General features: G+C 46.6%; 1 protein-coding gene across 9 annotated transcripts in view; it reads right to left on the reverse strand.

Moving 5' to 3' along the window:
- The window catches only part of PTK2 (protein tyrosine kinase 2), a 252,711-nt gene that overhangs the window by 71,655 nt on the left and 158,020 nt on the right, over positions 1-23,036 (reverse strand). For 8 of the 9 annotated variants that reach the window (XM_059995242.1, XM_059995249.1, XM_059995241.1 and 5 more), the window contains 2 exons: positions 22,275-22,305; positions 18,509-18,561 (listed from right to left, as the gene is read on the reverse strand). In XM_059995242.1, the coding sequence (XP_059851225.1) occupies positions 18,509-18,561; positions 22,275-22,305 (84 nt within the window). Of the gene's footprint in view, positions 1-5,850; positions 5,869-6,825; positions 6,910-18,508; positions 18,562-22,274; positions 22,306-23,036 lie in introns of all 9 variants that reach the window. The other variant, XM_059995248.1, reaches the window with a different exon arrangement.

Genomic DNA, 23,036 nt, shown 5'->3' on the forward strand with positions numbered 1-23,036 from the left:
ACAGTATGCATTAATGTCAAAAGGGTAAAAGATGTGCCAAAGAGAATAAAATCAGAACAAACAGCACATTGAAACGAGTTCTTTTCAGACGTAATGTCAAGGAGTTCCAATGTTTCCACTAATTCCTTTCAGTAATGCAGCAACTTAAAGACCCACCACCACATTAGTGGGGGGAAAACCCCTTTTGTAGAAAACACCCACTCACTTGGATAACAATTACACTGAAAAATCACTCAGCTCTTGTCTGTCTTTCTCTTTCTGGAAAGAGGAAAACCTTTAGTAGCTCTATGCACAAGGGTTTAGGCTGATGGGCCAGGAAAGGAGGGGCAGTACTTCCTGAATTATCATCTGAAGAGAGATCGTTTTCAAAATTTAACCCCAGAGAAACTAAAAGCTAAAGAACTAAAAGTTCTTTCTTCTGTGCTGCCATTATTACTCCATTCAGATATTAAAATTATAGAAACCAAAGAAAATAGAGACTACATATAGTTTACGGTCTCTAGATATCAACTGTTCTACATACTGCTACGGTAACGACTGAGACCCAATCTAAAAGCAACTGGAAGAATTCATTTCTTGCTTTCTTCTCTTTTTTTTTTTGCGGTACGTGGGCCTCTCACCGTTGTGGCCTCTCCCGTTGCGGAGCACAGGCTCCGGACGCACAGGCTCAGCGGCCATGGCTCACGGGCCCAGCCGCTCCGCGGCGTGTGGGATCCTCCCAGACCGGGGCACGAACCCGTGTCCCCTGCATCAGCAGGCGGACTCTCAACCACTGCGCCACCAGGGAAGCCCTCTTCTTCTTTTTTTTTAAAATTTATTTATTTAGTTTTGGCTGCGTTGGGTCTTCGCTGCTGCGCACGGGCTTTCTCTAGCCGCGGCGAGCGGGGGCTACTCTTCATTGCGGTGCACGGGCTTCTCACTGCAGTGGCTTCTCTTGTTGCGGAGCATGGGCTCTACGTGCGCGGGCTTCAGCAGTTGTGGCCTGCAGGCTCTAGAGCACAGGCTCAGTAGCTGTGGCGCACACGCTTAGTTGCTCTGCGGCATGTGGGATCTTCCTGGACCACAGCTCGAACCCGTGTCCCCTGCATTGGCAGGTGGATTCTCAACCACTGAGCCACCAGGGAAGCCCAAGAATTCATTTCTTAATTCGTAATCATCATTAAAAGTGATTAAAGTAAAAACAAATTCGACTGGCAGAATGTAAAGTCAATAAATCGGTTCTCCTTTAGAGATTTAGCAAATGTTACCTATTTGTGAGTCCTGTATGCCAGGTGGATAATTTATATTATTCTTACATGTTTATAGGTAATACTACTTTCAGGATTGAAGAAAAAAATTATTTAATCTACCCCAAACCTTACATTCTTTATTCCTAAATTTCTCCCTCCTATCCTGTTCCCAGTGACTACCAGGAAGAGTGAGTGATGGTTCCTAGGCCGGGAGCCTTGCTTTTGTGTAAGGTGAGATGCAATTTGGGGATGGAGGTGGTGTTAAGGCAGAGGCAAGGAAAGGGCTAAGCGGGGGAATGTGCCGGGGCTAAGGCCCCACAGACGGACACTCAGCCACTCACTCTGTCTGCAGTCGGACAAGCTCCCCTCACGCCCCTCCCTCAGAGCACATGCAACTAAGGCTCAATTTCCTGCAACCACAGACCCACCCTTGCTGCCCCCTTTCACACAAAGCACACACCCTTAGAGGCCAAACACATTAGCTGACCCTGGGGGGCCGGATTCTGGCAGTGAAACTGCCCAGATCTCTTGCCTCTGCCGCCCTGCTACCAGATTTGCTCCGGAATCTTCAACACCCCCTGCACTTGGCTCTCAGCTCTACTAAGGAGATATCGGGGATCCATCGACTCTGCGGGCACCAAAGTTTCCCAAGGCTGTTGGGGTCACTGACCGCCTGTCCCTCCGTCTCTGTGGGTAATGGTATCTGCCACCTGAGTGTCACCTGTTCAGAGACCCATCCTCACCCCCATCACTCTCGATCACGTTGCCTGACATGTTTTGCTCAGGGCCCATCACTACCAACCCTCTGGCGGTCCTCTGGTTCCTCGTCAACCGTGTACCCCCATCCAGAGCAGAGCCCCCAGGGCAGTGGGCCCTGCTGTATGTACCTTGTTTACTGCTGTGTTCTCAGCTTCCAACCCAGGGCCGGCCGGCCCGGGAGGCACCCAGTAAGCACTTGCTGAACGAAAGGGAGGAGTGCCCTTCAACAGTGCAGGAGGGGACGGCGCTCCCTGTGACCCAGAGGCGAGGAAGCCAGGCCAGCCACAGCTGCATGTCTGGGCGCTGCTCCACCCCAGGAGCCGCTGAACCCGTCTGCGCTTCAGCTGTGCCCTCACGTGCCCAGTGCGAGCACGGCTACCTGGTGGGGCCGTCGTGAGGATTACAGAGATGCACGTGAAGTTGTGGTGCAGCCCTGCACAGGACAGGTGACAAACAGGTGGGAGGCTCCTTGGTTCCCTCCTTCTGAGGCCTCTGGAAGGAGCCTTCCTGGTGGGACTGTAAGCGCTTCCCAGATGGCCTCTTCTTATAAAACTCTCAGCAGGGATACCGACTCTGAACCGGCTTCAAGGAGTAAGAATAAAATGGCTCATGTGTCAGAGGCTAACACACAAAAGTGACGTGGGAAAAACCAAGTTGCATGCACTTGCATTAATTCACACAATCACAAGAGAAAGGCTGCAGTTTTTTTCTTTAGTGCTGTGTGAATTCTACAAAAAAACTTTGGGGATTATCCAAGCTTCCTGGGCATTACTCATGACGACACGTGGGTGTGGCTATGGGTACCGTGACGTCACGTGAACTTTTGCTGCTGTGTTCTCCTTGAGTTGGTTCTTATGCAGAAAGGTCAACACTACTGAAGGCACGTGGACCTACAAAGGTTTTACCGTAACCTTCTATATAGGGCTTTCCAAGTGGGGATACTCGGCATATTTGTCTAAGAATTCTTGATACTGATTTGGTTCTATCTTCCCTTTTTCCTTCCTGGTTTTTAGGATTATGAGACAGTATGACACTGAGATGCAAGGTACTTTTACATACTCAAGGGCCCCTGAAAAACTGGAGTCCACCCTGAAACCACCTGGCCCCCAAAATAATGACATAAAAGAAGGAAAATATAAAGGAAAAGGAAACAGGTTCAAAGATCTCGTCACAAATACAGGAAAGCAGCTCTGCACCCTCCATTTGAGCAGGACGACAGCTAACGGAGCGCTCGCCCTAACGCCAGACGCCGTCACAAACAGCTACACATGTCGCCATCTAATCCTCGGGGCATCGTACATGGTGGCACTGTTATCATCATCCCCGCTTCCCAGGCAGGAAGCTGGCGGACCCAGAGGCACCCTGAGTTTCTCACAGTCCCCAGCCACTCAGCGCTCCAGCAGAGCTCCTGGGCCGCCGTGTTCTGGGCTTCGTTCTTTACTATCTCCCAATACGTTTCTGGGGACTTTTATTTGTGAGACCAGATACCTGATGCTTCGAAACCTCGGAGTGTTCCCCTAAGGATGTTCTGGGACTTCACCCCCAACATGGGCATCCCTGGAAGGCTTAACTGGGTCTGTGCACTTGGGAGACAATTCTAGGACCATGAGTCAAATATTTCAAAGTAAACATTTTGAAAAATGGACAGAGACTTCTGAAACCTTGGATAACACTGTAATTTGAAAGGTTTGGTATCACAATACGTGGTAAAATAAAAATGAGGGGAAGACACGTTAAAAGGGCAGAAACCGACAGCTCAGTAATTAGGAGAGAAAGGTACAATGTTCTCCTTTTAAAACAAAGGAAAAGAGGCCTAGTGAAGTCACTACTGAAACCAGTGACACACGCCTGTCACGCTCTGTCACGCAAAGAGCCTGAAGCCTCCGGAGTCACCGTGAAGGGGTCAGTTTCGAGCTGGAGAGGGACAGAGCAGTGGACGCTCGGCTGTAAACAAAAGGAAGTGCACCGGAGCCTGCAGGACCACAAAGCTCTCAGGAGCCAACCCCTCCCCGCGGGGAAGAGGGGGGCCAGGTGATTCCCTCTCCACCTCCTCCACCTGCCCTTCGGGGCCTGACACCAAGTGCTCTGACGACAGCCTCTGGTCGGCGCCCTGCTGCCCTCAGGAGGCCTGATGAGGCACCACCCCCAGGGCAACACATGCACAGTCACGGGATTGCTCAGCAATTCAGTGGGACCAAGCAACAGCACAGCTTCTCACCACACCTGCACACGTGACCCTGCCGTGAGCCCTGGAGGTGGCGACCAGCTTGTGGGGGCCAGGGGCAGGAGGGCTTTCAGGAAGCCAGGAAGGGCTCCGCTGTGCTCTGTGACCTGCACCGGGGTCGGTCAGCTTTTTCTGCAAAAGGTCTGACAGTATGTATCTTAGACTTCACGGCTCACAAAGTCTCCACTGCAACCACTTAACTCTGCTGTTGAGATTGCAGGGGTGGGCAGACACGTCATGAGTGAACGTGTCACTATGTTCCAGCAAAACTTTACTGATGGACACAGAAATTTGAATTTCACATAGTTTTGATGCCAGGTACTATTCTTTGATTGTACCCCCAACCATTAAGAACTGTAATAACGGTTCTTAGTTCCAGGAGCAATACAAAAACAGAGGTGAGCCGTATTTGGCCCGCAGGCCTTAGTCTGTGGAAGTCTCAGCTTATTCACCTGTAAAATGGGGATACTACTACTCACCCTAATTCAAATGTGGGGAAAAGGCACGATGTTTTCTTTAGATAAATAATGTGCTAATAACCACTCGTTAATACACGTTTGTTGACATCTTTATGCTTTCACAGTAGTCCGCACGACAAACATCAAGGCCTGTTACAGATGAAGACTCCAGAGATGAAGTGCTTTGCTCAAGGTCACCCAACTGGCCAGCTGGTGACGGGACGGGGCGAGGCTGGAGCCTGGGACCTGACCACTCACCCAGCAGCCCTGGACTGGTCACCCGTGTCCTCACCCGCACGACAGCGAGGAGAACACCAATCATGTTCTGAACCCCTGCTGGGAGACTCGCTGGTGAAGGACACGCACGCACATCGGGGGCGCCCACCCAGTAACCACCAAGGAGTCGGCCTGGGAACGAGGCTTGGAGCTGGAAGTCCCAGGAGGCAAGGCGCCTTCCAAGTCACGTTTAGTCCAGACGTCTGACTGCAAGCACTTTGCTCATATGGTGCTCAAGTCGTCGACCAGACACACACGCAAGCACAGACGGACTCTTCAGTGAAAGCGTTATTTCATTTAATCGTGAGGAAAAATGCAACCTCCTCTAATTTTAGTTTATAAACCTCACTCCGTATCGTAAGAGCACAAAGCTTCGTGCAGGCAGTACACAAAGGAAATGGAAAACAAGACACTACACGTGCTTCTAAATTTCTGGTTTATGAGAGTGACAACCTCAGCTGCCTGAGAAATACTCATCATCACTCCTGCTGGTAGTTCTCTAATTATTTTAGGCTGTTTGACTCTCAAACATCACTTTTCTTTCTTTCCTTTCCACTACCTCACTCCCAAACTAAAAATGACTATTACGTATGTGTGGAGGAGTGTGCAAATTTCTCCCATTTACTGCTGAATGATACCATTTCGACAACTTTTCTTCACCTCTAGAATTCGCTATGACTAGATACGACTTGAATTTACTACTGAGATGTGGTAAAGAAACTGACAGTTACCCTTCCCGTGTCAAAGCCCTAAATAATTCTGAAGAGATCACTGACTCACACCACGGTTTCTTCATACTTGTTTTGTTGGATCAAAGCCACATTTTGCCTTTCATTAAATACTGAATGATATTTATATCCATAAATAATTATATTAGTAACACAAACATGAAAATAAATATTACCGTCCCCACTAATTTCATCTGCAGATCCGGGTGGCATGCAAAGAAAGGGGGAGGAGAGAGAGGGGGGGAGGGGGAGGGGAGGGGGGAGAGAGGGAAAACGCTATTAAAATGACAAGCAAATCAAAGTGTAAGGAAAACACAAAAATTACCCCCCCAGTCTAATTCAAAAGATAAAAGAAGATCATAGGAGTTAGCATGTTTACTTAAGGGCATTAATGCGAGTTTTCAGCGGTCCACACATCACCCCAAGTAAATAGCAGTTTAAGTGCGTTCCTGCCGCATTAAGCAAAACTGATTGGATTGCTCCTCACAGTTAAATGTTAAAAAATGACTCTACTTGCCTCGAAAGGAATTTGTATCCTCTTGGAAATGAAAACTACGGGTCATTGATGTGTACCCCACACAATAAGCAGGGAACAGCCCTCAGCAAGCCTCCCCAGGATTCCAGCCTCTCCAAAGAAGCTCAAGGAGTACAGCACCTGAGGCTCTGCGGCGAGCTTCCACTTACAATTATACAGTGTTTGTAGAAGTGACTCTTCCAATTGTTACAGATAATCTTCCCTTTGCTGGAAAACTCCCCCCCTTGGCCTCTGCTCTGCAGCACCCTGAGTATCTGCCCCCGAGGCAGGAAAGGCAGACCCCTGGGGCTCACTTGGACCATCCTTCTCCATTAATCTCATGCCAGGTCAGGAAACCCACGAGGCAAAGGTACCTGCCGGCCCCTTTGGTAAAACACTAAGATCCCACAGGGGAAGCCAGGAAGCGACTTCTAGCCCTGTCACGCATTTAAAAACCAGCAAACGGGCAACAGTCTTCCATGAGGAGAGCGGCCCACAGCACCGCTGCCGGCAGTGGACAGCACTCACGGACCCCCAGGACAGGCACTCCCGCTCAGGGTAATCTACAAGCATCTGGTTAGGCTGCTGCCTGGGGCGCTGTGGTTAGTAAGAGTCTGTGCAAAGATGAGTGCAGTACCCGCAGAAGGAGGTTCGTGGGAACAGAAGACCAAAGGGAGAAAGCGCCTAGCTTTCTTAACTTTATGTTGGCAGTGACTGACTCCTTTATAAAGAGGCAGGAGGAGGAAAGAGAAAAACAAACACATTTTAATACAAGAGCAAACTTATATTTTAAGGCATATCAATAAAAACAAATACAAAATTGCAATGCTTTTATGTGACTACTGGCACACTTGATTTCTTAATATAACTGAGTTTTAAGAAACATATTAATATTTTAAAATGCAATTTTCCCTCTTAGGAAAGATTAGCACTAGACACAGAAAGTTTTAGCAAGACATAAAGAGAGTCAGCCAGCTAAGCCTTTACAAAGCCAGCCAAGTAAAGGTACAGATACCTTTGCAAATCACAAAACTGAAACAAAATGAAATGAGACAAACAACAAAGACCAATAGACAATTCAAGATTCTTGTGAACATCTAACATTCAACCACGAAGAAAAAAATTGCAGAAAACTAGCAGATCCTGATTTGTGAAAGAGCTTTATAAGCACTTTCCCCCAAATCATCAGCAAAGACACAGACCTTAAGTGTACACCTTAAATAAACTGCCTTAACATAAAAAACATAAGGACATCTGAATACATAGGTTGCAAAGCCCCTCCCCCGCCTACCAGCATCCTTTGTTCATTCACTCTCACTCATGTGCTGCAAACTCACTTGAAAGTCAACTCTCTCTGTATAAGGCACTTGCTGGATGAACAAGCCCCCAGGACAGTAGAACAGAGAAGAAACAACTGCAGTACGCTAAGGGCAAGAGCAGACAAGTCAAACTAGAGTCAAAACAAGGGATGTACGGCCCTTTAAAATGCAGCGGTGACACCATGTGACAGAAAAGATGCAGTGGGCATGCACAACTTAACTGCAGATCCACAGGGTCCCATCAAGAAAGGTAAGGATTCCAGGTGTGGGCCCAGGGAGAGCAGGGTCAGGATGAAGACGGCAACAACTTACGGCCATCAGTTAGGAACAGAAATGAGAAGAACTGAAACAGACAACGTGGCCACGCTCCCACGGGGTGTGCTGTCATCCCAACAATGTGCACTGCTCCATCTCCCCCCTCAGCACACACTCAGTTTCCTGTGTGATGACTCCAGAGGGCAGCTCCCTGTGTTTTATCGGTTAAGAACACGAAAACAGTGCCCTGTGCCAGGCGGGATGGAATTCCGGATGGGGCGGAGGGGCAACAGCTATAGGGGTCATTGAGATGAAACAAGAACACGGACTGTGGATAAGATAAGAGCATTCTATCAGAGTCAAATTCCCTGGTTTTGGTAAAGACACTGTGACTGTGTAAGAGGATGTCCTTGGTCTTAGGAAATGCACACTGAAACATTTATAAGTAAAGGGGCATACCATGTCTGCAACTTGCTTTCAAATGTTTCAAAAAAAAAAAAGAAGACGACGACACACAAATGGCCAACAGGCACATGAAAAGATGCTCAACATTGCTAATTACTAGAGAAATTCAAAACTACAGTGAGGTATATTACCTCACGCTGGCTAGAATGGCCATCACCAAAAAGTCTATAAATACTAAACGCTGGAGAAGGTGTGGAGAAAAAGGAACCCTCCCCCTACACTGCTGGTGGGAATGTAAATTGATACAGCCACTATGGAGAACAGTGTGGAGATTCCTTAAAAAAATAAAATACAGAACCACCATATGATCCAGCAATCCCACTCCTGGGCATATATCTGGAGAAAACTCTAATTCGAAAAGAGACACGTACCCCAATGTTCATAGCAGCACTATTTACAATAGCCAAGACATGGAATCAACCCAAATGTCCATCGACAGAGAAATGGATAAAGAAGATGTGGTACATATATATACAATGGAATATTACTCAACCATAAAAAAGAATGAAATAATGCCATTTGCGGCACCATGGATGGACCTAGAGATTATCATACTACACGAAGCAAGTCAGACAGAGAAAGACAAATATTGTATGATATCACTTATATGTGGGATCTAAAAAATAATACAAATGAATCTACTTACAAAACAAATAGACTCAGACACAGAAAACAAAGTTATGATTATCAGAGGGGGATGTGGGGAGGTAAGTTCGGAGTACAGGATGCCCAGATACACACTGCTACATATAAAATAGATAAGCCACAAGAACCTACTGTATAGCACAGCAATTATACTCGCTTTTTGTAATAACCCATAATGGAAAATAATCTGCAAAAAAACCCCTGAATCACTTTGTTTTACACCCGAAACTAACACAATATTGTAAATCTACTATACTTCAATTTTAAAAAAGAAAAAAAAAAAAGTAGAGGGAAGGAGAAAGCAAGTGGGCCAAAATAGAGACATAGTGAATTTGAGTAAAGAACATATGAGACTTCACTTTACTATTCTTACAACCATCCTCTATGTGTGAAATTATGGAAAAATAAAATATACAAAAATCTCTATTTGGATTCAGATTCTGGCTCCACTACTCACCCCATGACATTAGAAAAGTTACCCAACTTCTGTTTCTGTTGTCCTATTTGTAAAATGAGGCAGTAAGAGAAGCTTCCTCAAGTAAAGAGATGCAGAGAGGATTCCATGAACTCCCAGGGCACCCGGCACAGGACAACCACTCCAAAAGCGCAAAGCTATTCCTACTTTTCAATTTTTTATCTTATTTCTAAACTAAGGTAATGACTATTCTTCATATTAACTTAAAAAGCAAATACTTTTTAAAAAATATAGCATAACTTTTTTTGAGTAATAACAAGAATATTGTCCACACCATTAAAAAAAGTGTTAGGACCCTTCCTTTATTTTATCCAAGATGACTACTTTAATTATGTTTGTAAACACCTACCATGAGCTAACAGCACACTGTGTACATGCTGGGGCTACAGCACTGAAACAGCCCCCCCCCATTCTTCCCTTGTTGAGCTTACATTCTGGGTTGGGGAAAAGATGATTAAGTGAGTCAACCGTGTGGTACATCAACATGTAAGTGCCATGGAGAACAAACTCAGAGCAGACGCAGGACAGGGAGTGCTTTCCTGTAGGGCTGCACCTCTAAATATGGAAGGAGTCGTTTGCTAAAAGCTTTCCAGAGCAGAGGTGAGCCTGGGGCACTGGCCAAGGAGCAGCAGGGAGGTCTGGCGGGGACAGAGGGAGGGGGAGGGCATGGCAAACGTACTTCTCAGTCATCCATTTCTCAGGGCAACTGAACAGCTGATGAGCGGAGGCTGTCTTTAGAAGTGTAACAGCAGGGCTTCCCTGGTGGCGCAGTGGTGAAGAATCCACCCTGCAATGCAGGGGACACGGGTTCGAGCCCTGGTCTGGGAAGATCCCACATGCCGTGGAGCAACTAAGCCTGTGCGCCACAACTACCGGGCCTGTGCTCTGGAGCCTGCGAGCCACAACTACCGAGCCCACAAGCCACAACTACGGAAGCCCGCGCGCCTAGAGCCTGTGCTCTGCAACAAGAGAAGCCACCGCAATAAGAAGCCCGCGCACCACAACGAAGAGTAGCCCCTGCTCGCCGCAACTAGAGAAAGCCCGTGCGCAGCAACAAAGACCCAACGCAGCCAAAAAAAAAAAGAAGTATAACAGCGAAATAAACGAAGATGACATGAATGCACCCGTGGCCATGCTGTGGCCCCGAATAAAATTCCTGCACAAACATCAGTAGCTCCAAAGCCACGAGGTGAAACACAGACTCTCTGAACCTACGGATCGGCTTAACGTCACCGAGACAGCGGCCAGGTGTCACACAGCACCTACACGTGGGCTTGTAAAAACAAAATCTTTGAGTCCGAATCCGACCAAACTCCTCTCAATCCTAACGACCAGGCTGTAGGTAAGTCAGGAATACAGGGGCTGGAGGGGGACCCGCTCAACACAGCAGCACGGAGCGGCACTTGGCCAGGCCGAGTGTGGGGCACAGCGTACAGGACACGATTTCCTCAACAGATAAACTGCGATCAAGAAAAAAAGAAGGGGGGCGGCAGTGCACAGAGACAGGAGGAGACAGGAGACACAGCCAAGTTCACCCAGCCCTGCTTGTCTGACCCCAGACTGGACGACACCAAGTGTGAAAATGCCTTAACCAGGGAATCCGAGCACTGACCGGACAGCTGGTATTAAGGAATTACTGAGAACGTTCTTACAGTGTAGTAATGTTGTTTTTAAAAAGTCTTTATCTTTTAGAAATGTTTACAGAGGAACATGCCTTCAAGGCGCTTGAGACCATCTGTGGGGAGTGTGTGTCTGTGTGGCTGGGGACAGAGGTGAGGTGTGGCAGGTTTTCAGCTGCTGAACCTGGAAGATCGCTACCCAATCTACTCTCTCTGCTTCTGTGTGCGTCTGGAGCCTCCCATGACGAAGAGTTAAAAAGCTAAGAATTCAAAAGCATGACGATATCCACCCATTCGCATGGCCTCTTGCTTGTAAAAATATCAAATGCCTTTTATCTTGACTCATGCAGTTTGATTTTAACAAATTCCACAACATGATGAAGCCATGACATGCTACTAGAAACCCGTGAGGTCAAACTCCAGAATTTATATTTTAAAAGTTTCAAGCCTTCCTTTAAAATTTTTCTCTGTGAAGGGGGAAAAAAGAAAACTGGGTCTTCAGATGTTAGCAATATCTGTTTTTATGTTTAACAAGACGATACTTGGGCTTCTTGTAGTAATAAGTTTTAAGAAGATTATTAAAGTTTATTTATTAATGTGTTAATAAGTTTAGCAAGAGGATTAAGATGGTTCATCAGCTAAATAAACCCAAACACTGGCCATTGTGAAGCACACTTTCATACAGACAAAAATGCACCCTTGCTCAAAGTGCTCTAGTGAGGGAAGCGCCGCGCTGTCCCTTGCTATGCGGAGGCTATTAGGAGGGGGTGGTCACGCTCTAGTCTGGACGCCAAGTTCACAGGACTAAGAGGACGGATCCATGTGGCCTGGAAAGCGTTTCCAGAAGTAAATATCCTCTTTAAATTTCTGTTGTGCTCATGACTGCTCCAATCTCACTCGGGCTCTTTTTCATCTGCAAGTGTCTCAGGCTACTCCCCCCGGGGGTCCTACAAGTGTCTGCCTGTCTCCAGGCTTGCAGCTGAGAGGTTCAGTCCAATTCCAGGGTGAGGAACAGGAAGCCATCTGGCTCCGGGTCCTTCTTGGGTGTTATTCTACAACACATGACGTAGATGCTTCAGCGCCCATGTGACTCCAGAGTATTCTTCTCAACTCCCTTAGGAGCCAGAGAGGTGAGGGACATCATCAAGGAGCACCCTCAAATCTCCAAAGAGGCAAAGAGAGTTCAGATGCTGTGACAACGGTGCGAGAAGGGGGCCTAGGATGAAGGAAGTAGCACGGCGGGGGTGGTGGTGGGGTGGTGGTGATGGTGTATTTTCATGATCACTTTCATGAACACTTCCTTGTTCACGTGCAACACGATCAACCGCCCTGCCCCTACCTGGTCAGAGACGGCTGAACGTCTCTCCTAACGCCAGACTGACTACAGAACGCTAGTCGTGGCTGATGGAATTAAAAGAATTTCCAGTAAGCCAGGTACTATGAACATGTCAAACCCCCAATACGTACGACTCGGTGCACGTAAAAATCACCAGCAGCATTAATTTGATTAAATCATTTCAAAAGCATATAATTTACAAAAATTAACTTCACATGTACTAGGCGACAATACTCTATTAGGGCACTTAAAAAAAATCTCTAAAAGCTTTCGTTTAAATCAAGCTTTCAGCGCAGACAGAGACTACCTTCTAAATCAGCATTATCAAAAGTGAAACTAGGATGTAAACCAGACAAGAGAAACTCTTTCTAACTTCAATACAGGGCGGACTTGTGGATTCCAACAGAACAGTCAGAAATGAGTCAGGACTATGCTATTCCTGATAAATGGGAGAAAACTACCCTGAAATCAGACTCAGACTCTGCCAAAACTACTCCTCCCTTCTACACACGAACATCTCAAGCTTTCCAATGACTCAGTGTGGTCTAATGGAAAGGCGATGGGTCTGGAGCCCAGATCTGGGTTTCCATCAGGCTCTCGGCCACTGCTAGCTACGTGAGCCAGGCCTCGTCACCTCAGCCCATCTATAAAGTGGAAACATGAGGAAGCTGTCCCGAGGTTCAAACAAGTCAGTGCTTGTGAACATGCCTGGCATAATCTCTGAGCCTCGTTCACATGTAAACAACTATCAGTACTTATATTTACAAAGCAGTGGCAGGGCAATGAATGAATAACAGACCTAGTGTTTCAGAGACTGTGAGAAAAAAAGGGGGGAAATGCAAATAATTATTATGGACTATACATATACCACTTTATATTTTATAGAACTTTACAGTTTACAAACTACTTTTGCATATATAAAGAAACTGCTTGATAACAGAAATGCACAGTTTTCCCTAGAAAGAGTTACTTCCCATTTTCACTGTACAAACAGAATGCTTAAATAAATGCAATTAAACTATCCTGACTCTTAGAGTAAAATATTCCAAAATCAGTCTATTGGACCCATCCTAAATGGGCCGGTAAGCCCCCAGAGTGGGGCCACTTGGGTGGTTAGCCTGTATTCAGTAGAACCCAACTTTACCCAGACATTCAAGGAACCTCCCTCAGTACTTGTGAACGAGTTGGTCTTGTCATCTCTTCTTTAAACCCTGCACTCAGAGGCTTGGGAATTGCATTTATGTATGTTGAAGCTGATTAGCTGACATGACCTCTTTCTTTTCAACAAATAAAACATGAAACTTCAATCTCAAAAAAAAAATTAAAGTAACTGCTTTAGAATTTGTAATGAAGCAGCTTAACGCAAGTAACATTTATTTTGCTAAGTTTATTTTCGTTTAGAACAATTTTTAGTCACTAACTTGAGAAACCTAAAGGTAATCTTAAACAACTGGAATGATGTTGCATGATTAACTAAACCAGAAGAATCTGTTATAGAGTAAAAAAACATTTTTTTAAATTTATAATAAATACTGATAAAGTACCATCACAAAGTGGTGCATTTGATCATCAACGAAGGGCTCAGCAGACACAATCAAACCAAACATTTCTAATGAAAGAAAGAGGTCATTGCACTGGTTGTCATGACAGACACACAAGAGAGAAAATCGTCTTCTGATCTCCGTCCCACTACTACAACCCAGACATGTGACAAGAGCCACGTGCACAGTGCAGTGGCCGTCACGCGTTACCTGTGTTTCTGTTACACTTAAGGCCCTACTGCTTGATTAAGGGCCTGGTTATTAAAAAACGAAACAGAACCCTGAAACACAAAAACCAACCAAACAGAAACCAAAGTTTAAACCTTTGAAATATTTAAAATTCAGCTTTATTCATTGATTTTCCTCAGAAATACCTATATTCCTGGGGTATCTTCACCCACACGAACGTGGCTCAAGCACGCCTCCCCCCCCTGCCCCGATCCTGGCACCCCTCTCTCTGACCACTTACAGACCCCTTGTCTGTAGTACAAGCAACGGCCTCTCCACTATAGTTCTAACTGAGCTCCAGAACGTGTGCTTACACGTTTCCTAAAAACTTGCACTGAGGCTAAAAAAAAATTACTCTAGGCCCTCAGAGAAATGTGCCCAAGGAAATGCGCTATTCTGCTAGATATTTTTGTAAATCTGTTAACCTTATACTTATTTTTATAGAGAAATTTCGTCTAGGTTTCAGAGATAAACTCTGCATGTATTCAACATCAACTGTAACTGTGCCCCTACTGGAGATGATCTGATAACTACATTTCCTCCTACAATGAGATTGGAAGGAGGGCCTGGTACCCCGTCATCATGAGCTGAGAACTGTCTGAAGGCATCTAGACCCCCATTCTTCCTGCTTGCTGGCCTCCATGCCCCTTACCCAAAACCACCTAGGAGTGCGTCCAGAACAGTTCACAGTGACCAGCTCACAGCAAGCGTCTGAGAGTCCAGCAACTCTCAAGGTCACTGCTTGCTCTGGGGGGGTCCCTGCCTTTCCTCCTCCTGTTTCCACGCGTGGAGTGCATTCCTCCAAGGCCCAGCACCTCCCCGTACCTTGCTCGGGCATCCAATTCATTTAAAGACAATCACTAAGCACTATGTCCCAGACAATAAACGACAAATAAAACACGTCTTTGCCTATGATGGGGTCAGGGTCTAGTGGACAAGAAGGTTTCTAAAATCATTACATCTATTTAAAGACTATCCACAATAGTGAGACACATGGTGGGCTAGAGAACTCCGAGGAAGAAGAGTCCTGGAGTAGCCAGGGAAGGCTTCCAGGAGGTGGCGGCATCTGAAGCCAGCCTTGAAGATCAGGTAAGAACTTTTCAGTTATGAATGTAAATAGGGGAATCAGACAAGTCCCACTTTCTCCATCTTCCGAAGTGATTCTTCATCTGTACCTGGGGTAACCTTCCTTACATTGCTATTGAAAGGCAATATAGCCTAGAGGACAATAATGACCTGAGTTCAATCCTAGCTCCATTATTTCCAAGTTGTGTGACACTGAACAAGTGTGTTCACCTTTCTGAATTTCTTTCCTCCTATCTGTGAAATGGGGAGACGACAAAGACCTCGTGAGATCGTCGTAGGGATTAACGAGATAATACCTAATGCTGTGCACAGCACGCTGAGAACCTAATAGAGACCCGTCCCCTCTTAGCTGTGTGTGACCTCGCCTGCCCTGCTGTCTGCCACTCTGGCTGGCACTGGGTTTGCCAAGTCCCTGCTTCAGCGCTCGCTGTTGCGCACTGTGTGCGTTCAGTCACCTGCTCAGAGAGACTCCTCTTGACCCCAGCTTTAAACAGTCCCACTCCTTGCTCTCCATTTGCCGGCTTTATTTTAACTCAGCGGCCGTCTGTCTCCTCCACAGAACGCCAGCTCCACAAGGGGAGGGCCTGGCTTTGTTCACTATCGCACCCCAGCATCTGGAACAGTGCCTGGCACGCAGCAGGGACTCAGATGTATCTGTGGACGGAATTACCGTAAAACGGGAAACGTAAAACTGGAGTAGTATCCACCTTGCAGGGTTTGCTGGGGCCAAACGAGATGGACCCTGACAGAAAAACAAGTCGTCACGGCCGGCACACAGACTGAACCTCAGCCACCGCCCACCAGCCTGGAGACAGATCAGCTTGCAGCGGGGGACAGACGCGGCGCTCTGCAGGGTCCGGGGTGGGGGTGGGGGTGGTCTCCCCTCAGTGTCAGTGCCACACCCACGCGGTGCCGGGTTTCCAGGCTGCTAGGTAAGGAAAAACCCCGGGGTTTAGCAACAGTACCGGCTTTCTTGGTGTCAACCTGATAACTTATGGGCGACGTGCAAGACACAGCTCCTGGCTGGCCAGGCTGCTGAGATGTTCTTCTCTAGTCTTTGTGGAAGACACAAATAAAGCACACTGTGAGTCCACTTCCACAAAAGGGAGCAAGCCACAGGCGGGCTGACGAAGGGGCAACAGGAATCTAGGAAGTCAGGCCCGTCACGGAATATCCACAAGACGCGGAGAGTTCTTCCTGGCCTGTCTCGGTGAACCACCAAAGCGGTGGTCACATGTGAAACAGCATCACTGACTCTAAAGAACGGAAGCCCTTGACAAGTGACAATGGAAAGGACGTGCCGGACGGTGGAGCAGCTCAAGCAGAAGGACAGAGGGAAGGAGGCGGGGCGGAGGGCTGGACGCCCGACTTCGTTTGGCTGAAGAGCAATGTGGGGGACGGCTGGCAAGGCAGGCCGTGCACAGACCACGGGAGGCCTCTGGGGGCTGAGCTGAGGGGCCGAAACTTCTCTGACGGACTGTGAGTCAGTCCTGGAGCTCCTGCCCAGGGAAGTGCCTATTTAAATTCAGTAAAGGTGGTAGCCATCAGGCAGCTACTGTGGAGAAGGGGCAGAAGCATGAACTTCTAGCCAAGGGATAACCAGGGAGAAGCAAGGAAGGCGGACTCAGAAAGGAGGGGTTGGCCGGGAGAGGTGATACCGGCAGGTGCTGTGAGGAGCAACTGTGAAAAACCTCCTCTGAAGACGCCAGGAAATGGAAGGAACAAGACCTGAAGCTTCTGCGAGGCCTGCTGTGTTTTCATCACTAGCTGGAGTCACGATGCGCACAACAGGGCGCGTCAGCTCTGCATCTCGCGGAGCAGCTGTGAAGCACGCGTGCGGCAGCCATGGTGGTGAGGGCCACCAGTGCCTCCCGGGCCTCACTCCCAAGCCTACCTCCCGTCTGGCAAGGAGAGGGCCAGAGCACTTACGAATTGCTCAAAGCTGGCTCAATCTCGCCTCTTCCATGGAACACGCCACAGAACAGCCTTTGATGCCTAGCGACTGACAGGGTCCTTCACCACCTCGCCGCTCCGGCACGGGGTGGCCCCTCTCGCCCCGCCAGAGGGCCTGCTCTCTGCCTGCTCCACCTCCTGCTCCGCCACAGACGGGACATGAGCGCGCTTGGCGGCCCCGTGCCACCGCGGGGGTTCGGAGAGCCCAGCCCGGTGGGTTCGGAGAGGCAACCCTGCAGCCCGCCGGGCATCTGGCACTGCCCAGCAGTACCAGCTCCAGCCTTATCACCACTCTCCCCCAGCAGGAAGGGATCAGTTTCCTGCGCCGCAGTGCTCCGGCCCACACACACCTGCCCCACGCGGTTTATCACTGGAGCATCTTTGCTAAGCGTATGGATACAAGCACAGATATTTCTTGAGAAGGGGGCTGTGAGAAGTTTGAGGACAACAAAAAAAAATAAGCCATTCTATTTGTACACTGGAACACTAGAAAATAATTCAGTCATCAACGAGGCAAAAGCACAAAACTAAATTTTAGGTAAAAATTAACTCAAGGTAAATTAAACTAACAGGAATTAGATTTCTTCTAAGTCAGACTGTCAGATACTAGAGTTTTAGGAAGCTATATTTTAGAAATGTGACACACATAAGAACATATATGTGTGTGTATGGATATACATGTATACACATACATGTATAAATATACACGTATAGTATATGTATCAATATTTTAAGATACCACACCTGGGTCCACAGAAGATGCTTTTTGCTTTTTCCCCACCTTTCCTCTATTTTTCACATTTTTAAATGGGGAAAAAAGGCACATGTACTTTGAAAACATACCAAGGAAAGCACACCACACTCATCACACCAGCAAATAGTTAAGATAATGCTTATGTCAACATCTTAACTATATTTTTAAAAAAACAATATTCAAACACTGTTTTATGTTAATTGTTAAAGACAAAAGCTGTTTAAAAAAGTTTCACATTTCCTGAACTTCAAAAAATAATAAATATACAAAGTATATTATGTTAATTTCTGCTGCATTACAAAGATAAGTTACAATTGCAGTTTCAAAAGTAAAAATTTTCACTCTAAATACAATTAACATGGAATTAAAACTGAAAAATAACTTGGAATTCTATACAATCCTGTGAGTAATCTAGTATTATACACGTATGTCTCATATTAAAAAAATCAGTGAGCTATATTTAAACCTATTTCATGATGGTAAAATTATGCAAATTTTTAAAATTATTAACAATTTTAATGTTTAATTTTTGTAAGCTATTCTAAAAAGAAGTGATCCTAATAAAAATGAGCAGATGTCTAACACATGGTGATTTCCTACCACCGTGGTGGGCCCCTCTGCCTGACGCCCGTGTGGCCTCTTACCTGACACAGAGACGGCGTGGGTCCGAACGCCCTGCTTCTCGCTGTTGGCCAGCCTGGAACAGAGGTGCAAAGCCGTGAGTGCCATGCTCTTCAGACCACACCGCCAGCATTCATTCAAACCGTGAGCTGCCCAGAATCAGGACGACTGTGCCATTTCCCAGGGACACTGCACAGTCTAGAGGGGTGATTTTGTAAAACACTGGATTCTACCACCTCAGGCCCTTAAAGTCACCAGACTGCCTTAATGTTTTAAAGACCAGAAATTAAGACAGAGAAGTGAAGGAACGCTGAACTATAACATGACTGAATGTGGTGTACGCGGCTTAGATTAACTTTAATTTAGATGCTGGGCTGCAAGGGAGTGGCCGAAGTTATACCACAGAGGGAACGATGCCTGGGACTGAGATGCGAATGTGAAACACTGTTCCACGACTGGCTCTGCTTCACTTTCGAGCATGTCCAAGAGCAGGCAGCACATGGACATACAGTGTTATTATTTACAGACTGAGACAAGGTAAGCTTAACGCATCCGGTTATTTGTTTCATGAAACGGCTCGACAACGTTAGTGTTTTACATACACACCCACATAAAATAACATTTTGGCCAAAGGTTTCAGTGACATTTTAAAAAAATCCAAGTATAGTTCAGTTTAAAATTTTTGGAAAAGCGTAAAGCAGAGAAAAAAGGAACCCTATAGTCTTTATTTATTTTTTAAAATATTTTTGTTGCATTTCTTTAATTAATTAATTTATTTTAAAATCAATTTATTTATTTTTGGCTGCTTTGGTTTTTCGTTGCTGTGCACAGCTTTCTCTAGTTGCGGTGAGCAGGGGCTACTCTTTGCTGCGGTGCACAGGCTTCTCATTGTGGTGGCTTCTTTTATTGTGCAGCACGGGCTCTAGGTGTGTGGGCTTCAGTAGTTGTGGCACATGGGCTCAGTAGTTGTGGCTCGTGGGCTCTAGAGCACAGGCTCAGTAGTTGTGGCGCATGGGCTTAAGTGTTCCGCGGCATGTGGGATCTTCCCGGACCGGGGCTCCAACCCGTGTCGCCTGCATTGGCAGGCAGATTCTTAACCACTGTGCCACCAGGGAAGCCCAGAACCCTATAGTCTTTAGATGTCAAAGTCACTTTGCTCTTTTTATAAAAGAAAACTTCTCCTGCTACATAAGCCTTTACTCTAGAAGTACTAAATAAGAATTTTTCCTAGTATATAGAATTTATATTAGGTAATACTGGAGCTTAAAATAGTATATCCCCATTGAGAACTAGCAATATTCAATATGCAACTGCATAACCTCTATAACTAAGGGTTACAGCACAAAGCCATAGCCCTGAGTTCCTTTTATGGAATTCTCTAAATATGTGAAATGGTATCTTTATTATAAAAGTTTAACCAAAGTTGTTTTCTAACAAATCACCAGTTCCTCTTCTATTGCAGCTCCACGACTTATTCTCACCATCTCTGAACTACATTTATCAGGAGGTCCCAGGTGCACACATTCATAATAAGCAGGTTACATCATCTGCCCCTGTATCCTGCTGATAGGACACCAGGGTCTTCCTGGGCTGCGGGTTGGGATGCTACTTCAAACCAACTTACAACTGCAGGGATATCTGCACTTCTCTGATCAGTGGCAGTAACAGGTCTGCTGCTCTATGATTTGTGGAAATTCTGCTCTTTTAAAGTTTGCTTTATTTGTTCAGTTTTTCTAGGATTTGCTAGCACTTCTAACCGACTCCCTCCTTCCTGACTTTTTTATCTGTGTTTATGATTCCAGTGTGTTTTGATCCTCAAAGTCACCTCTTAAGACTTCCCACAATTGAAGATACTCTGAGCATTAGTTCCTTGCCTGATATGGGACATTAACAAATATCTATTAAATACTGTTGAGTTTGTGAAACACAAGGCCTAAAAGCTAAGAGAAAGCTGGTCTCGCCCACCCCTCCACTCGCCTGCCCAGCTGCTGTGTACCTCCTGTGTGCCAGATACGGCCCAGGGTCGGGTCTACCACGTCACGTGACCCTGGCCGTCAACGAGGCCACAGGGTGTGAGCAGCAGAGAGGTAACTATTTAATGTGAGATAAGTTACAGGAAAACACACAGGGCTGCTCCTGGGACTGGGGTGGTGGGAGGTTTCCAGAGGCAGGGATGCAGGATAAGATTTGAGCAGGCCCCTGCTGAGGACAAGGCCGGAGGGAAGGACGGACTCCAGGAACTGAAGGCAGTTCAATGTGAATGAAGAGTGAGCACGAGGAACGGGAGGTGAGGCTGGAGGAGCCGGCAGGGACCGTCGTGCAGCCTCCCGCCGGCTGGCTGAAGGATGTGGGCCTGACTCTAAGAGCAGCAGCGGTCACGCAAGGGGTTCGAGAGGAAAGGTCCCTTCTGCTGTTGTAGAGAATGGACGGGACGGTAGGCAACATGGGACAGGCAAAGATGGGTAGGAGGAGTGCAGGAAAATGGGAACCCAGAAGACCTGAGGCTGCTGTCCTTTGAGCTGGGCCCTTGGCTGGTGTTTAGGAGGGCTCCCACCAACCCCTAACTAGTAAGTGTGGTTCACTGTCCTTAGACTGTTTGTACAAGTAATATGGTTCGTGCTGAACTCTTGCCTTCCTTCTGGGAGTCTGGAATTTGGGTACACGCCAAGCGAAGTGTGCATACGTGACCAGGCCCCCATAAAAGCTGGGGCACCGAGTCTCTAACTAGCTTCCCTGGTAGACAACACTCCACGGCATCACAACTCATTCCCGAGGATCAGGTGCGCCGTAGCTGAGTCCCTGAGAGAGGGCTCTTGGGAGCCTGCCCCTGGCTCCCTCGGGACTTCATGCCATTGCTCTCGGCCTGGCCAGTTTTGCTCTGCGTTCCCTGGCAGCCATACCTCACAGCTGAGAGTACGGTTACGTGCTGAGTCCTGGGAGTTCTTTCCAGAGAATCACTGAATGGGGCAGTCTTGGGGACCTCGACACAGGAGTCTACTGGAGGAGCCCAGACAGGTGATAACAGCTAAAAACCGGGGAGGGATGGTGGGAATGTCAAGTGGATGGATCTGATAGTTAGGAAGCAGAAAGGAAGGAACTGGCGGCAGACCGGTGATAGAGGAGAGAGAGTGACAGAACAGAGGTGACGCCCAGGTTTCACCCTCTCTGTCCCTATATGCAGTGGCGTCTCAGGTGCTGTATTCTCTGCAGGTGCCTAGGGTTCTCTTCAAATCTCTCTCTGAATGCTCAGCACACAGCTGTAATTGTTTATTTGCCTGTATATCTGAATGTCTAGATTGTAACTTTCACTTGGTCCCCAATTCCTAGCACAATGGCTGAGAACAGAGAAGCTTTGGCATTCTTTTCCTTGTACAGATTGAAACATCTACTATGAAATTCATGACATAAACAAATTTAAAAATTAACATAAATTACATATCTTTAATTTTCTCACTTGTAAAATAGCCAGAATGTATCTATTTTCAGGTTCTTATAAATATTGTCACTAACTATAAAGTGACTGTTTGACAACAGACCTCCCTCATACGATCTCACTGCTATTCTTGAGCTCCCTGCTGAACTTAAAGGGAAAATTCATTGTACACTTTTGATTAAACCTAACTACATGATTTAAGATTGATTTGATTTCTTTCTGGAAACATTTGTTTTCTAGTTTCCTAATCATATACGTAGAAATTTGATTACTCAGGCAAATGGATAGTAAAGCATAGTGAGTTCCTCCCAGTTTCTAATGCACAGGAATCACAAGACACACAAAGCAGTACTTACTTTGGTATCGATGGCAAAGCCCGTTCACCTTCTGGGGAAAAAACAGAAAGAGAGAGATGAGATTCCTTCTTTCCTTTTGAAAAGATTATGTATAGAAATCAGAGAAAGAAGATGAGTCTTATTTCAGAATTTTAGCAATAACACTTTAAAATGAGGTTGGCATACTGCCTATCTATCTTAGGTTTCCATGGCTTTATTTTTAGTATTTGTGACAAATACACACTGCCTGCAGGTGCAGACTATATAAAAGGTATTGCCAATCAAAACCAAATGCTAAGGGATAAACTGATGAAAGATATTCTTCCCAGGAGACTCTAGAAGATGAAGATTTTCTCATAATCAAAGCCAACATTCTTTACCAAAGACCGAACGTCCTGCGGCAACACCAAAACCTGTGCAGGACTGTGCTCCGCAACAAGAGAGGCCCACGCACCGCGACGAAGAGTGGCCCCCGCTTGCCACAACTAGAGAAAGCCCTCGCACAGAAACGAAGACCCAACACAGCAAAAATAAATAAATTAATAAACTCCTACCCCCAACATCTTCTTTAAAAAACAAAAAACAAACCTGTGCAGGACACACAGAAATCCAAAGGAAACAAACCCACAGGTTGTGTTCCTGGAGGAACAGGGGCAGCCAAGGGGCCCAGCAGCCTCAGAGGCGTGGCCTGAAGTGTCCTGTGGACTCGACTTCGGGAGGTGCTGAGGCCCCCATGACGGTGGCAGACTCCCCCGTCACGGTTGGGCTCTGGCCAGCGCATCA

Source organism: Delphinus delphis, chromosome 17 (assembly GCF_949987515.2).
Source record: "Delphinus delphis chromosome 17, mDelDel1.2, whole genome shotgun sequence".
Taxonomy (NCBI): Eukaryota; Metazoa; Chordata; class Mammalia; order Artiodactyla; family Delphinidae; genus Delphinus; species Delphinus delphis.